The sequence below is a fragment of the Rhinolophus hipposideros genome (genome assembly GCF_964194185.1).
Source record: "Rhinolophus hipposideros genome assembly, chromosome: 20".
NCBI lineage: Eukaryota > Metazoa > Chordata > Mammalia > Chiroptera > Rhinolophidae > Rhinolophus > Rhinolophus hipposideros.
In genome coordinates this window covers 10,573,792-10,588,302 of record NC_138066.1, presented here as the reverse complement: position 1 = coordinate 10,588,302, position 14,511 = coordinate 10,573,792, and the positions used below count along the sequence as shown (strand labels likewise).

At 55.0% G+C, this 14,511-nt stretch overlaps 2 protein-coding genes across 8 annotated transcripts; one reads left to right on the top strand and one right to left on the bottom strand.

Annotated features, from left to right (window-relative positions):
• Positions 1–424: 424 nt before the first annotated feature.
• On the top strand, positions 425–8,023 carry TNK1 (tyrosine kinase non receptor 1). 3 transcript variants are annotated; one of them, XM_081029716.1, is made up of 13 exons: positions 425–761; positions 2,237–2,401; positions 2,547–2,617; positions 2,739–2,930; positions 3,064–3,219; positions 3,339–3,622; positions 3,874–4,147; positions 5,366–5,460; positions 5,803–5,961; positions 6,208–6,290; positions 6,654–6,952; positions 7,043–7,138; positions 7,223–8,023. In XM_081029716.1, the coding sequence occupies exons 2-13, from the start codon at positions 2,239–2,241 to the stop codon at positions 7,334–7,336; spliced, it is 1,986 nt and encodes a 661-aa protein (XP_080885842.1). In that variant the 5' UTR covers positions 425–761; positions 2,237–2,238; the 3' UTR covers positions 7,337–8,023. The 3 variants fall into 3 exon arrangements, with proteins under 3 accessions (XP_080885842.1, XP_080885841.1, XP_080885843.1); XM_081029717.1 differs by having other exon boundaries at positions 702–761; positions 2,190–2,401; positions 7,223–8,017; XM_081029715.1 differs by having other exon boundaries at positions 7,043–7,479.
• Positions 7,973–13,172, bottom strand: PLSCR3 (phospholipid scramblase 3). 5 transcript variants are annotated; one of them, XM_081029739.1, is made up of 8 exons: positions 12,852–13,172; positions 12,291–12,468; positions 11,786–12,021; positions 11,649–11,691; positions 11,325–11,545; positions 10,904–11,065; positions 8,906–9,067; positions 7,973–8,701 (listed from the first exon to the last, which is right to left on the bottom strand). In XM_081029739.1, exons 1-8 carry the CDS (start codon positions 13,113–13,115, stop codon positions 8,645–8,647), a joined length of 1,323 nt encoding a protein of 440 aa, XP_080885865.1. In that variant the 5' UTR covers positions 13,116–13,172; the 3' UTR covers positions 7,973–8,644. The 5 variants fall into 5 exon arrangements, with proteins under 5 accessions (XP_080885865.1, XP_080885866.1, XP_080885869.1 ...); XM_081029740.1 differs by lacking the exon at positions 12,852–13,172 and adding an exon at positions 12,681–12,741 and having other exon boundaries at positions 12,291–12,472; XM_081029743.1 differs by lacking the exon at positions 12,852–13,172 and adding an exon at positions 12,681–12,741 and having other exon boundaries at positions 11,388–11,545; positions 12,291–12,472.
• Positions 13,173–14,511: the final 1,339 nt, after the last annotated feature.

Sequence of the window (14,511 nt, the reverse complement as noted above, 5' to 3'; positions counted from 1 at the left end):
GCTGCCTTTGATCACCAAGATCAGGTACCAAGCTGGGATGGGGCTGAGGAGCAACGCAGAAGCTCTGATCCTCACCTCTAATACACATACCCAAGACCTCTCACATGTTCCACGCTGGGGAGCTCCCCAAAAGGTCCTGGAAGTTCAGAGCTGAAAAAGGACAATGGCTTCAGTCTTGGTCTCTGTTTAGGCTGGGGGCTGACTTTCTGCACCACCAACACCTCTCTGCCCTTGTTCCATTCCAAAGCACCCTGCAGTGCAGGCCTTCCTCCATTAGAATGTTAGGAAGCTGTCTCTCTACTACATAGGGGACAGGGACTATGTCCTGTTCAGCCTTATCTTCCCAGAGCCTGGGCAGGTTAGCTCTATCAGGTAATTATTCATTTAGGGGTGGGGTTCTGGTGAGAGGGGTGAAAAATTTGGCAGGAGGGAGTGTGGGGAACAGAACACAGTAGCGGAAGTCTGGGTAGGGGTGAAAAGTTCTTTGGAGAAGCCTGGAAAGACGGTGAGAAAGTGGAGAAAGGGTGTGGAGGAAGGCGAGCAAAGGACAGGGGAAGGGAAGTTGCTCAGGGTCTGAGGGAGGGGCCCACCAACCGCCCTCGCAGCCCTCACCTAGTCCCATTAGGGAACTGGGGGCGAGGCGCTGGCCAGCCCCGGCCAACTGCCAGGTCCCGCCCCCTGCGGCCTCGGGTCCCACCCTTCTTGGGATTTAGTCCTGGCAGTCCTGGCGTCCCTGTAGCTGCCGCTTCCGCCTTCGCCAGGTGAGGGTCCTGGGAAGCAGGGAAGCCCGGGGCTGGGGTTGGCGGACCTGGCGGAGCAGCGGTCGCTTGGGTGCGTCCGCGGTGCTGAGCCTACCCACCTCCCTTCTCCTCTCCGGCCCTTCCTTCGCCGTTCCTTCCCTTCCGCGGCCGCATTTCCTCCTGCCCCCGCTCTCTGGCTTTCCTCTTGTCATCTTGCAAGCGGTCGGGTCTCCCAGGGTCGTGGACTTTCTCCTCCCCGCCTCCTGCTCGTGCCTAATTCCTAACCCACCTCCGGGTTCCCCTCTGGGCCCAGCCTGGGGTCCTCTGTTTCCTCGAGGTTAACTAAGTGGGAGGGGCGGGGGAAGCAATACAGATGTGTGTAAGGAAGAATTTGTGCAGGCAGCCAACACCCACAGCACCTAGAGCCTTGTTTTTTAAAGGTTGGTGGAGTTAGCTTAAAGCTTAGGTTGACCGAGTGACTCAGGTGAGTAGGCAGGGCTCTGTACTGGCGCCTGAGCTCAGGTGGTTGTGGAAGGGACTGTGCACCTGGCAGCCTAGGCTTTGAAGGCAGTACCTGAACTTAGATCACAAATGCCGGATATGATTTCAAATGTTGTTGCTTTATGTGTAGAGGGGGCAATGACCTGAATGACTGGTCTGAGGGGGCAGTATGCCTGCAGAACTCAGGTATAAGTGGACACCGTACCTTATGTCTTGTGTGTTGTGTGTGTTTATGTGGACCTTGGTGTCTCAGATGTGTGGGGTGGTGTATCTCGAAGACAGTGAATTGCCGTCTCAAGTACATGTATGAGAGGCTGGTATGTGGCAGTAAACCTGGGTGTTTTATGGCAGCATACTGGAACATCTCAGATGTGAGAAGACCTGTATGTGGGTGTCTCAGGCATCTTTTGCAGCGTATCTGGAGGTCTTATTGGGTGTGTGTGTGTTTCCGTATCTGGGTGTGGGAGGCAGTGTGCCTTCACGTGTGTGCACACACGTGTATGTGTACCTGCATGGCTGAGGTGTGGTGTGGTTAGAATATCTGGGCATCTCTGGTGTGTATATGGCAGGTCAACATGTCTCCTGTGTATATAGGTATCTCAGGTGTTTATGAGTGAGTGTGCAGTGTCTGCAGTGCAGACCACAGGTCTGAAAGGTAGTGTCTCTGGGTGTCCTTGTCCTAGGGGTACAGGGGCACTGTGCCATAGTATCTCAACATACCGGTAGTTCACAGTGCTCAAATCTCAGGTGTGAGGAGGGCAGGTTTCTCAGTGGTGAGGCGGTAGAGGGTCTCAGTCTCAGGTATGAAGAGTATTCTTCCTGGGGTTTGTGTGTGTGAGTGGCAGGATACCTGACTGACTCTGATGTGTCCCTCCTTCTTTACCTGAGTGTTTCTGATGGGTTGAGGGTGGAGCTGGTGACCATGTCTCTGGTGTCTGAATGTCTCAGGTGCCTACCCTGGGAGAGTGTGCCATCCCTAGGAGTTCCTTTCCCAGATATGCTCCCAGAGGCAGGCTCCCTGTGGCTGCTGAGGCTGCTCCGGGACATCCAGCTGGCCCAGTTTTACCGACCCATCCTTGAGGAGCTGAATGTTACTCGGCCGGAGCATTTCGACTTTGTAAGACCTGAGGACCTGGACAGCATTGGCATGGGCCGGCCTGGTGAGGGATCCTTGCCCTGAGGCCCTACCTTGTCTTTCCTTCCCTAACCTGCACCCACCCACCCCCTTCCACTAGCCCTCTTCTTGCTTGTAAATCCCTTGCATCACACCCCTACTAGCCCAGCCCTTATTCTGTTTTCCCCCAGCCCAGCGCAGACTGGCTGAAGCTCTGAAGAGGCACTGTTCCAGGCACAAGCCTAAGAACTGGGTCTACAAGGTCTGTGTTTTGGGGTGGGGGTAGAGGCTTAAAGAGCCAGCTTAGGCTTGGAAGTGGGGTGGGCTGAGTGGCAGGGAGGGATATACAGGGCTCTGCACACCTGATTTCCCATCTGTTTCAGATCCTTGGGGGGTTTGCCCCTGAGCAGAAGGAGACCACACCACCCTCAGACAGCCCTCCATCCCTCCGTGAGCCAGAGGGGGGACTCAAGTGTCTGATTCCAGATGGTGCTGTGTGCAGAGGGGAGCTGCTGGGCTCTGGCTGCTTTGGTGTGGTGCACCGAGGGGTGTGGACACTGCCCAGCGGCCAGAGTGTGAGTATGGAGGGAGCCTACTTCATTCTGGGTACCTGGGTCGGCTGACCGCTCTGTTCTGCTGCCCTCTCTGCTCTGGCCCTGGCGTAGCTGTCCCCTAGGGTGCCTGATTGTGGCTCCCCCCCAACCCCAGGTCCCAGTGGCTGTCAAGTCCCTCCGGGTGGCTCCTGAAGGCCCCGTGGGCACGGAGCTGGGGGACTTCCTGCGAGAGGTGTCCGTCATGATGAACTTGGAGCACCCACACTTGCTTCGTCTGCACGGACTCGTACTGGGCCAGCCTCTGCAGATGGTGAGCAAACCCGCACTCTGGTTCCCAGGAAAGCCGTGGGGCTTAAGTGCGACAGGAGAGTGGGAGGCCAGCGTCCTGTGGGGCCAGACAACAGCTCACGCAGCGCTGTTCTCCCGCAGGTGATGGAGCTGGCGCCGCTGGGCTCCCTGCACGCGCGCCTGACAGCTCCGGCCCCAACACCCCCTCTGCCCGTGGCCTTGCTCTGCCTCTTCCTGAAGCAGTTGGCGGGGGCCATGGCGTACCTCGGGTCCCGCGGGCTAGTGCACCGGGACCTCGCTACGCGCAACCTATTGCTAGTGTCCCCGCGCATGATCAAGGTCGCCGACTTCGGGCTGGTGCGGCCACTGGGCGGTGCCCGAGGCCGCTACGTCATGGGCGGGCCCCGCCCCATCCCCTATGCCTGGTGAGGGGCGGCCGGTGGGGGTTGGTCTCGGATCCGCTGGAGGGGGCAGATCCGGAGGGCAGTACTTAGCCAAGGGGGAGTGCGGAGGGAACTGGTCTTAAGAGGGAGGCTGGGCCCAAAGGAGTCGGCCGGTCTGGAAGGGCTTGGAAAGGAGGACTTTTGAGGACGATGGGAGCACAGGGGCCACGCTCAGTGGTCGGTGGAAGCTCCGAGGGGCACAGATCCAGCCCCCTTCAGCATCACTTCCGCAGGTGTGCTCCAGAAAGCCTGCGCCAGGGGACGTTCTCTTCTGCCTCAGACGTGTGGATGTTTGGGGTGACGCTGTGGGAGATGTTCTCTAGGGGCGAGGAGCCCTGGGCGGGCGTCCCGCCATACCTCATCCTGCAGCGGCTAGAGAAGGACCAGGCCCGGCTGCCTAGGCCTCCTCTCTGCTCCAGGGCCCTCTACACCCTCGCCTTGCGCTGCTGGGCTCCCCACCCTGCTGACCGCCCTAGCTTCTCCTACCTGGAAGGGCTGCTCCAAGAGGTGGGAACCCTTGTCTCCCCAGGTATACTCAGTCCCCCTTCCCTCCATTCTCTCTCCCGGGTTCCATGCACAAGACTAACAAATACTTCTAGGCTGGGTGGGGTCTGTGACCACTCTGAACAGAACAGGTTCAGTCCATAACTTATGGCGCTAAGAACCCTGGCGAGGCAGCTTGGGGCTACATAGATGCAGGCTGAAGGGCTGGGGCTAGGGCTGGGCCAGAGAAGGGGGAGCACAAAGCAGAGAGCTGTAAGTTGCAGTGGGTGTTTTGACAGGCAGAGGAAAGGTTCAGTGTGGGAGGGGGAAGTACAAGCAACTAAGGCAGTGGAAGTGTGCAGGGGCTGCCCCAGGGAGGGATATATAAGGCATGATTAATAACCAGAGCTAACATATAGAGCACTTGGTCTGTTAAGATACTGTACTAAGTGCCTTATGTGCGTCCTTATGCATGTTCACTCATTAAATCCTCACAACAAGCTAATGAGGTCATTGTTATCCCAATTTTACAGATGGGGCGGTTAAGGCACTGACAGTTTTAAGTGACTTGCCTGAAGTCACACATAAGTGGAGGAATTGGGATCTGAACCAGTCAATCTGACTTCAGAGCTATTCCCTAAATCACTATAATCTACTGTTAAAGGAGTTTAGTCTTTACTCTGAGGGCACCTGGGAGCCATGGAAAAGTTTTGATTAGGGAAGTTACAAGCCAACTGTACATATTGTATCATTCTGGCTTGGTGCGGGAATGGATTAGGGGGATGATACTGAAGACCGGAAGACCAGGTAGGCGACAGTGGCTGTGAAGCAGAAGTGAGATGAAGAGGTCTGGATGAGGGTTGAGACAGTGGGGCTGGAGAGAATGGAAAATTTCCAGAGGTGCGTGGTAGGCAGATGTGATAGGCCTGAGTGTGGAGTAAAAGCAACATACAGGATGACGCGCCCCTTGCTCTCTCTAGGTAGAGACAGCACCCCTCCCCGTTGTTGCTTCCTCACCTCTGGGCTATGTCCAGCTTGGCATGGAATCTATGTCTGCCTCCCCCATTGGACTACACTTGGGGGACAGGGGCAGTCCCATCCTGGGCCCAAGACAGAGGACACACTTGATAAGGGTTTGATTGGTGGGTGCATAAACAGAGAAGAGTGCTTTCTTCCCTGCTCCCATGGTATTCTTCTGACTCAGGCCACAAGCCCAGCCATACTTTCTTCCTGTCTCTATAGGCCTGGCCTCCTGAGGGGCGTTGTGTGAGGGATGTCACAGAGCCAGGTGCCTTGAAAATGGAGCCTGGTGATCTCATCACTATCATCGAGAGCAGGTGAGAGCCTCATGTCTCCTACACATCCCCAGTAGGAGGACTCCCTCCCAACCTTCCTGACCCGGTCCGTTTGCTGCTTTTCCCCAGCTCCTTGAACCCTGATCCTCTGCTTCATTTCCTCCTCTCCTCACCTGCCCCTGAGAGTTCCACCATAGTCCTGGCCTCCCCACTGGAACCTCCATGGGCCCACAGAGCCCTTTTGTAGTAGAGAGAAAAAGACTTTCCTTTCTCCAGGCTGATACAGCTCCATGGCACACAGCTTGTGAGCTGAATGCAGCAGGAGGCCAGCCCCCACTCCCGTCTTGCTCACATTTCGTTCACCAGTGCCTCTTCCCACCCCAGCTCCACAACCTGGAAGGGCCAGAATGGTCGCACATTCAAAGTGGGCACCTTCCCAGCCTCCGCAGTGACACTGGAAGATTTGAGGGCCTCGCCAACCACCCGTCCCACCCACAGAGGCTCGCCTGCCAAGGGAGAACCACGCCGGGGAAGCATAGATGGGTGAGGATCTGAAAGAGTCAGGGACAGAGCTGGGCTGGGGGAACCAACTACGTTCAACAACTGTTCTGGAAGGGAAGCTTGAGGAGGGGCCAGGGTGAAGCTGGCAGGGAGGCTAGACTTGCCTTCCAGCTGGAGCTTCCACTCTGGGTCTCAGTCTGCCCCAGAGCCCCAGAGATTCTTTGGGAGGGGACACTGATATGTGGGGTGGGGCTGGGGTGGAGATTGAAATGGTTCACTCGCCAACAGGGGCAGAGCAAAGGCAAAGCTTCGGGAGCTGCCTCCAGCACGGGGTCAGAGAAGGAACGCTGTTCCCCTGCAGAGGATAAAAGGTGGGTGTGGTTGAGGGCAGGGCTCTGAGGGTCTATGAGGAGATCAAGAACAACCCTCCATTTATGCTCCTTGCTCTAACTCTATGCCTTTGCTCATGATTTCCCCACAGATGATTTCCTTGCCCCATGTCATTCTGCCTGTTGATATCCCAGCTGTACTTCCCCGTGAACATTGTCTCCCCACTGCAGACCCTGCACTCTCAGTTCTTTGGGTCCTCATTGCCTAGGCCTTGGTGTCTGTTCTGCACGCCTGTCTTATTGTCCCACAAGGACAACCTGAGAGCAGCACAGATAGAGAACAGGAAGAACACAGGGTCCAGCATCTAGGCTTCCTCTCAAGTTGTTTCTTTCTCAATCGTGCAGGCATTTCCAAGAGTCTGGAATCCATTCTATCCCTGGGCCCCCACCCCACAGGCGGTGGTTCAAGCCCCCCAGAACTTCGACATGCCAGACCTGTGCCCCAGGGACCTCCAGGCCAGCGACCCTGCCCTTCCTTTGCCTCCAGCTCTTCTCAGCCCAGCCAGTCAACCAGAGAGTGGCCTCCTGGGCCCAAAAGAGAACCCCAGCAAAATCACCCCATGGGAACGCCTGGAGCCAGCAAAGCCACCATCCCCTCCGGAGGCCTCTTGTCTGACTCTGAGTTTCAGAGGAGGGTTATGGAGGTGAGGTCTCCCTGAAGTGGCTTGGTGTCCAGAGGGGCTATAGGCTGGGAGGCTGGGGTAGGAACCTAAGTGAGGCTTTGTCCCCTGCAGGTAGAGCTAAGAGTGCACGGAGTCACCCACCAGGAGTGCCAGGTGGCACTAAGAGCCACTGGGGGAGATGTGTTTTCTGCCATACGGAACCTCAAGGTAAAGCCAGACCCTTTTCTTGGGTTCCTACCTCTCCAGCCCCTGCTCTCCGGGAGTCAGCTGCCCGCCTTTCTGCTTCCACAGGTGGACCAGCTCTTCTACTTGAGTAGCCGGTCCAGAACTGACTGCCGGCGCATCTTGGAACATTACCAGTGGGACCTCTCAGCAGCCAGTCGCTATGTCCTGACCAGGCCCTAAGCTTTGCTCCTTTGGGCATGGACACCAGCATGCACCAAGGGCCTGACCATGTGGGACCAAGCAGAACCAGAGCAAGGTCCTGACAGGCAGACTTTCCCACCTGAGGAGAGCCAGCTATTGGCAAGTACAGGAAGAGCCCAAGGTCAGGCACAGATGAGTATTTCCTCCTACTCTGCCCCTTGGCCTCTGAGGGCTCCAGCTCGCTTGGCTGGGTCATAGAAGGATATAGTCCACTCTGCCCACTTTTCCAACCAAGAGGAGGACTTGGAGGAACAGAGTTGCTATACCTCATACCCAATGGAAGCTTCTACTTCTACAGAAAATGATCAACTGGCCATACAGGAACAGACATCCTGAACTGCCATCAGCTACCACACTGGGCTTTGTGGGAGCAGCCGTCTTGGATGATGGAAGCAGCCAAATTGGATTGGGGCACATGGACCAAACTGCCTTGGCTTGGGCCGGGGCCATCGTGGGTGATGAAAGTTGCTCTCTGGGAGGCAAGGACACTTGATCCTGGCAGTATGGATTATTACACAGGCCAGCCCCCACCCAGCCCACCTGTCATATTTCCCTTTGTTTTTTCCCACACCAACTCTTTCTTCTACCCTCTTCCATTACATACATCTTCCAATGTGCAAAAAGTTACAAAGTTTATATGAATATAACATACAAAGATGCAGCCTCCTTCGTAGGGACAGGGAAGGGAGGGGCGGTTAAGTAAGGCACAGGAAGCTGCAGCAAGCACCGGCTGTGGGCAGGGCCCGAGGGGGAAAGAAAGTTGGCACTGGGGTCTAGGCCCTAGAGCTGTTGGTGGGAAAGTGGGGATCCCTCCAAGTGCCATGGTCTGAGGCTGAACTAATTGGCCAAGCTGATGCAGGGAAGGGTGGCCATATCTACCATCTTTGGTGCTGCTTACCCTTCCCCACTCCAGCTCTATTGTAAAACCCCAGAGTCCTGGATTCCAAAAGCCTCATTCAGAGCAGAGGCCCTGGAACAGGGTGGGAGGAAGTGAGTAGGGAAAGTTTGAAAGCCAATATGCCTGTGTGCTAAGGGACTGCTGGAGGCAGTGGTGCAAGGTAGCAGGGGAAGGGCTCTCATACATACCCTTTTGTGTGGCCGCAGGTGAAGGAGAACAGGGGAATAGGGAAGGGATGGGGCACCATAGCCCCTAGCCTCTCAGGCACCTGTCTGTCCCCTGCATTGTACATGGGGGAAAGGGGCTGCCTCTGAGGAGGGGCCAGGCCAGGGCAGGTGACCATCTTGAATTCTGGTTGAGGTGATAGTCTCCGCACCCTGAGGCAGTCTCTAACTGGTGATGGCAGAGGGCCCAGCACCTCCTCGCTTCTCGAAGAACATGTAGTCCTGAGGGGAGGGCACTGTCAACAGGAGATCTGGCTGGGCCAGACTGGAACTGCAACCCCCCATAAAGTCTGTCCTTAACCCTCTCCTAGCAGAAAGAACTGCAACCCCCCCCCCCCCAATAAAGTCTGTCCCTAACCCTCTCCTAACAGGAGGCCAGGAAGTGCATAAAGCCTCCAGTGAGATCAAGAGAGACAGCCAACTCACAATGAGGAATGTGGCTCCCAGCAGTACAGCCTTCACCTTCACGTCCAGATCCACTGGGAACTGCAAGCCGAAGTCATCTGCGTCTGTGAGGGTTTCTCGGAGCAGCCCTCCCCACTGCTTGCTGATGCGTCCCACACTGCGGGACTCATCAGGAGTCTTCACCTGTCAGGAGGGAGAGTGGAAGAAAGGATCCAACTAGGAGGGGTGCAACTGCTCTCGCCTGTCTCCTAACTCATGCATCACCATGCATGAACCATGCAGGCTTTACACTTACCGTGTTTCCCCGAAAATAAGACCTCGCCGGACCATCAGCTCTAATGCGTCTTTTGGAGCAAAAAATATGAGACCCGGTTTTATGTTATATAAAACCTGGTCTTATATTAAAACGAGACCGGGTCTTATCTTAATTTTTGCTCCATCAGCATTAGAGCTGATGGTCCGTCTGGGTCTTATTTTTGGGGAAACACAGTAATGAATCTTCCCAACAGCCTTGGGTTTCCATGTGACTGACATCTGGGGAAACTCAGTCACCTTAGGTCACACTGAGTATATAGCAAAAATGAGACTTAGATCTGTTGCTCTTGAAGGGCCATACACGACAGCTGAATATCAATGGTGGGAAAAATAGAAGCATGATGTCATCCAATCTCCTTAGTGTATGGCTCGTTGCTAGGTTTGTTTTGGTTACCAAAGTCCTTGTCACCCACATTTGGTGTAGCTTGTGCCCTGCACAAAGTAGCTTGGCCAAGAGGGCAAAGGAGGCTGCTAAAATCCTGGCTGTGCTCCACCAGCCAACCAGGCTCCTAGAAGACTGCCCAAAGGGGTGCCCCTTCTCTGCAAAGTAGGGATGGCCCTGTCCAGAACTGCATGGAAGCCTCAGCTAGAGGGGAGCCTTTACTGGGGGGAGAGAGCAGCAATAAGTAGCCTCTGAGGACCATGATTTCCACTGACCTCTCTGGGCCCAGCAGCAACAGGCCCTGCCAATGTAGGTGGTAATTCACAGTGATTCCCTGGTTCTTTTTCTATGCTCATTCTCTAGTAGGTAGAACTAACATGATTTCCTTCTCTGCCCTTCCCATCCCTTTCCCCCACTGTCCTACAGTTCTGGGGCATTTCCTGCAAACTAGTCTGAAGTTGGGCAGGGCCTCTCCCAGTCAGCTCTCCCAGTCCCAAAAGTACAGCCCCAAATATGGACCATTCATAATTATGTAAAAGGGAGACTAGCCCCATGAAAACCCCAAAGTCTACACATTCCCATCCAGAAGTCACCAAGTTATCTCTTTCTCGACCAGTTCCCATCACAGAACCTCCCCCCAGCTACTAAGGTGGCTCAATTTTTAAAAGTAACCTTAGGTAGGAGACCTCATCAGATATCTTGGCAAGTCTACTGGATTATACCCATTATTTCTCCCTTATCTGCACAGGTAATTATCCCTTAATAGAATTCAAAGTGACTGTCTTCTAGAAACAAAGGTGTTTCCCAGGCCTCCTTGAAATTGTCACCACTTGGGTTCTCCAGGCTCCAGTTTGGTGATAGGAATGCATGGTGAAAAAGATATCACCTGGATTCCAGGTTGGAGGGGCCATTTGGACTTCTAGGTTGGCAGGGCAAGCCACAGGATATTAACAAGTCAAGTTCGTGCTTGCTCCAAGTCCTAAACTCACAAACTCATGCACAGCAGCCATAGATCCAGCCCATGGCAGATGAAATAATCCTTCACCCTAAATCCAGCCTGGCCTTAGATTTTTACCTCCTCAGCATCATTTGCAGGTAAAAATTAGCATTGGTCCTCAAAATGAAACTCTCTTTGTCATTCTTTTATAAGGCCACGGAGCCATCCTATTTCTGAATGGAGGAACACTGGAAATGTGGTAGGGGTCACAGTGGATTTGGATTGATGAGCTCTGGGTTTTGACCTTAGTGTTCGCCATCCTGCCTCATGGAAGTTGCCATTTTGATTAATGAAGGTCCCGGGAATCTCTCCTTATTCCTGATACCTCAAAGTTGGTGTCTGTGCCACAGCCACAGGTCCAGCAGGGCCCCACCACTCGCAGGACCGTATGGCGATCAGCGTCCTGGATGGAGAACTTAGGGAGGAAAGGATGCCAGGTCTGTAGCACATGGCCAATGGTGGTGCCGGGTGGAGCTTGTACTTCCATCTGGAGTGGGAAGCAGATAGGGTCACTGCTGAGCCAAGGCACCCTGACCCAAGCTCTCACCGCCACAGCTCTATCGCCTGTCCCGGCTCACAAGACCTCCCATCCCTTTCACTAGACCACCTGTTATCCCCCTCATTAGACCTCCAGTGCCACCTGTTCACTCCCACCCTTCATGGGGGGGGCTGCTCTGCTCCATCATTGGTCCTCCCCATTATAGCCTGCCCCTTACCAGAACTTTGACCCATCCCTCCCCGCCCACCTCCTGGAGGCCACAGGGGCAGCAGCTGCAGCCACAGTGGAGGGGACGGAGCAGGCGCAGCACCTCTCGATCCCCGGGGTCCACCAGGCGGACACGCAGTGGCCGGCGGGCGCCACAGCACAGACGGGCACAGCAGTTGCTCTCCTCAGCTGCCTGACCCAAGGGCTGTCCGGCCCCAGAGCGCAGTTCATACCGGTTACTTGTCTCCCAGCCTAGGAGCACTGCCAAGGGGTGACACGCTGAGGCTCAGGTACCAGTACTTGCCCAAGAGACCACTATGTCTGCCCCCCTCACGAGGCCCAACCTATTGGTCCTTCCACTCACTTTCCACTCGCTCAGACTTCTGGTGAATCAAGATCTGATCAATCTGGAAAGAGAGTAGGGGCCACGCCCACCTCAGCTGGCCGGCTTGCAAGCTCTGGTCCCCTTCCCGTCACTCCTCCCTCTCCCTTCCCATTCACCTGCACCAGGAATTCCAGGCCAGAAGGCACCCCAGGCAGTGGCAAAAAAGGGGCAGCAGGGCCCGGGACACCGGGGCCGGGTGAGGGGAAGAGAGTGAAGCCGGGCGCAGGGGCAGGCACGTGGGCAGGCACTGGCGCCTGCCCCGGCCCAGGATGCTGCGCGGGGTCCGGGTACCCAGCGGTCACAGGGTAAGGAGGTGGGGGAGAAGGGGCGTAGCCTTTGGGGGGCAAGTAACCTGTGGAGGGACAGGGAGGTAGATTAGAAAGGGTTTCACGTCCTCATCCCTTTACCTCTTAGCCCACAGGCAACCGCGAGGCTGTGGGGAAAATGTGATGGGAAGAGATTGAGAAAGATGGGGCGGGGGAGCAGGGCGGCGGCTGCCTGGGAGGAAAGGAGGGGCCCCACCCAGCCAGTCCGAGCACATTCCCGGAGGATGCATTAGACACCCAGCTCCCAAGTCCGTGGGGGGGGATAACGGAGACCCTCGGCCTTGCTCCCACTTACCTGCCATGGGAAAGGGGCGAGGGTTCGCGGGATGTCGGTGTCCGGGAAGCTTAGTTCTAAAAGTGGAGGCAAGCTCGGAGACAGCCAGACAGACACAGAGACAGACACAAAGACGGACAGGCAAACGCGGAGAGGCAGCTGCGCCCGGCGCCGGCCCAGGGTCTCTTGGGCGGCGCCTCTGACTCGGGGAGAAACCGAAAGTGTCAGCGGGCGGGGCGAAGTACCTGGGACCCTGGATTCCCTCAGGGGCCCCAGAACCGCCCCCTCCCTTTGTTCTCCCATTTTCCGCGTAAGCGGCTGTTGGCAGACGGCAGGACAGATGGGCCCGCAGTCAGACCGACGGCCCGACCTCGAGGGAGGTCTCCTGACCCCTCTGCGACCCCCGCTCACCTGAAGCCCTTAGAATAGTTGGGGTGCCCAGCACTCTCGAAGGCTCACAAGAGCTAGTGGAGGCGGGCCCAGGATCCGGCCCCGCCCCTCTACCGTCCAGGCCCCGCCCCTCCTGGCCTGGGCAGCGCGCCTGCGCAGAAAGGATGCTGGCTCTCCCTCTTGGCCACAGACCTTGGGCTGCCGGCTCCTTAGCGTGGTCCACGTCCCCGCCTCTTCCGTTCGGCTGCAGAAGGCTTGAGAGGAAGTTCGCCCGGGGAGGGCAGCCGGCTGAGATCTAGCCCTGCGACCCCCCAGATCTGCAGGCGAAGAGTACTTAGTGTCGCTTGGTGGGTAGCGAGGGTAGCTGGTGTGGCGCAGGACCCCAGGCTCCTCTTCCCAAGGGCGGTTCGGGCCTCGCTTCCGAGGCGAGGCGGAACACCCTTCACACGCGCTCATTGGCCTGTAGGACGAGCGCCTGGCTCCCTTTCTACCTCCCTTGGGCTACCTCGCTCTTTTCTTGACGCAACAGTGACCTATACAGGTAGTACTTCCTTCAGGCGCGCCCAGCCTGGACAGGCTGCCAAATAGTGACATTAGTGAGTATGCGTGAGGTTAGGTTCAAGGGGACCAGAGGAGGCAGCCCGGTCAACAGGAAAGCGTTCCCCAAAAGGAGTCTCTTCTGAGTCCTGAGCAGAGGCCCCAGGTGTGAGGAAGTCCTCCTGCGCTTTGGGGGCTTATAGGCTGAGTGGCAAGAAATGAGTTTAGAAAGGGAGGCCAGTTCACGTTCACAGAAGGCCTATGGGAGCTAGGACTTGGCCCCAAGGGCAGCACGGAGCCCATTGGAAGATTTTAAGAGGAAGGGAGAAGGTCAAACTTGTGTTCTAGAAAAACCATTAATACCTTATGACCCAGAAATTCCACTCTTAGGTATCTATCCAGAGAAATCCAACTCTAATTTGAAAAAATTTATGCATCCCTATGTTTATTGCAGCGCTAATCACAATAGCCAAGACATGGAAACAACCAAAATGCTAATTTGTACATTACTGGATTAAGAAACTGGGGTACATTTACACAATGAAGTATTACTCGGCCATAAAGAAGAATGAAATCTTACTATTTGCAACGTATGGATGGACCTAGAGAATATTATGCAAAGTGAAATAAGTCAGACGGAGAAAGAGAAATACCATATTATCTCACTTAAATGTGGAATCTAAAGAATAGAATAAATGTACAAATTAATCAGAAATGGTCTAAGAGATAGAGAAAAAACAGCGTTGCTAGATGGGAGGGGGGTGGGGTGAGGTGAGGGCATTAAAAAGCACAAATTGGTAACCACAAGTTTGCCACGGGCATACGAAAGACAGTTTGGGGAATATAATCAATAATGTTGCAAAGATTTTGTAGGGTATCCGATGGACACTTGTCTTTTTAGGGAGACCACTTCATGGACGGTGTAGGTGCCTGACCACTGCAGTGTACACCTGAAACTGAATAATAATGTCAACTATAATATATATGTATATAGTCACAGGATGTGGAGTAGAGCATAAGGAATAGAGTCAGTGGAACTGTAAAGCTATATACAATTTCAGAAGGGAAGTAGATTGGGGGAGGGGGTTATCACTTTATAAGGGGTATAAATGTCTATTATGGGGTGGCCGGTTAGCTCAGTTGGTGCTCTTAACAAGGTTGCCTGTTCGATCCCCACGTGGACCACTATGAGCTGCGCCCTCCACAACTAGATTGAAACAACTACTTGACTTGGAGCTGGTGGGTCCTAGAAAAACCCACTTAAAGTAAATAAAAGGTTTTTTTTTAATGTCTCTATTACATTGTTTTGTACACC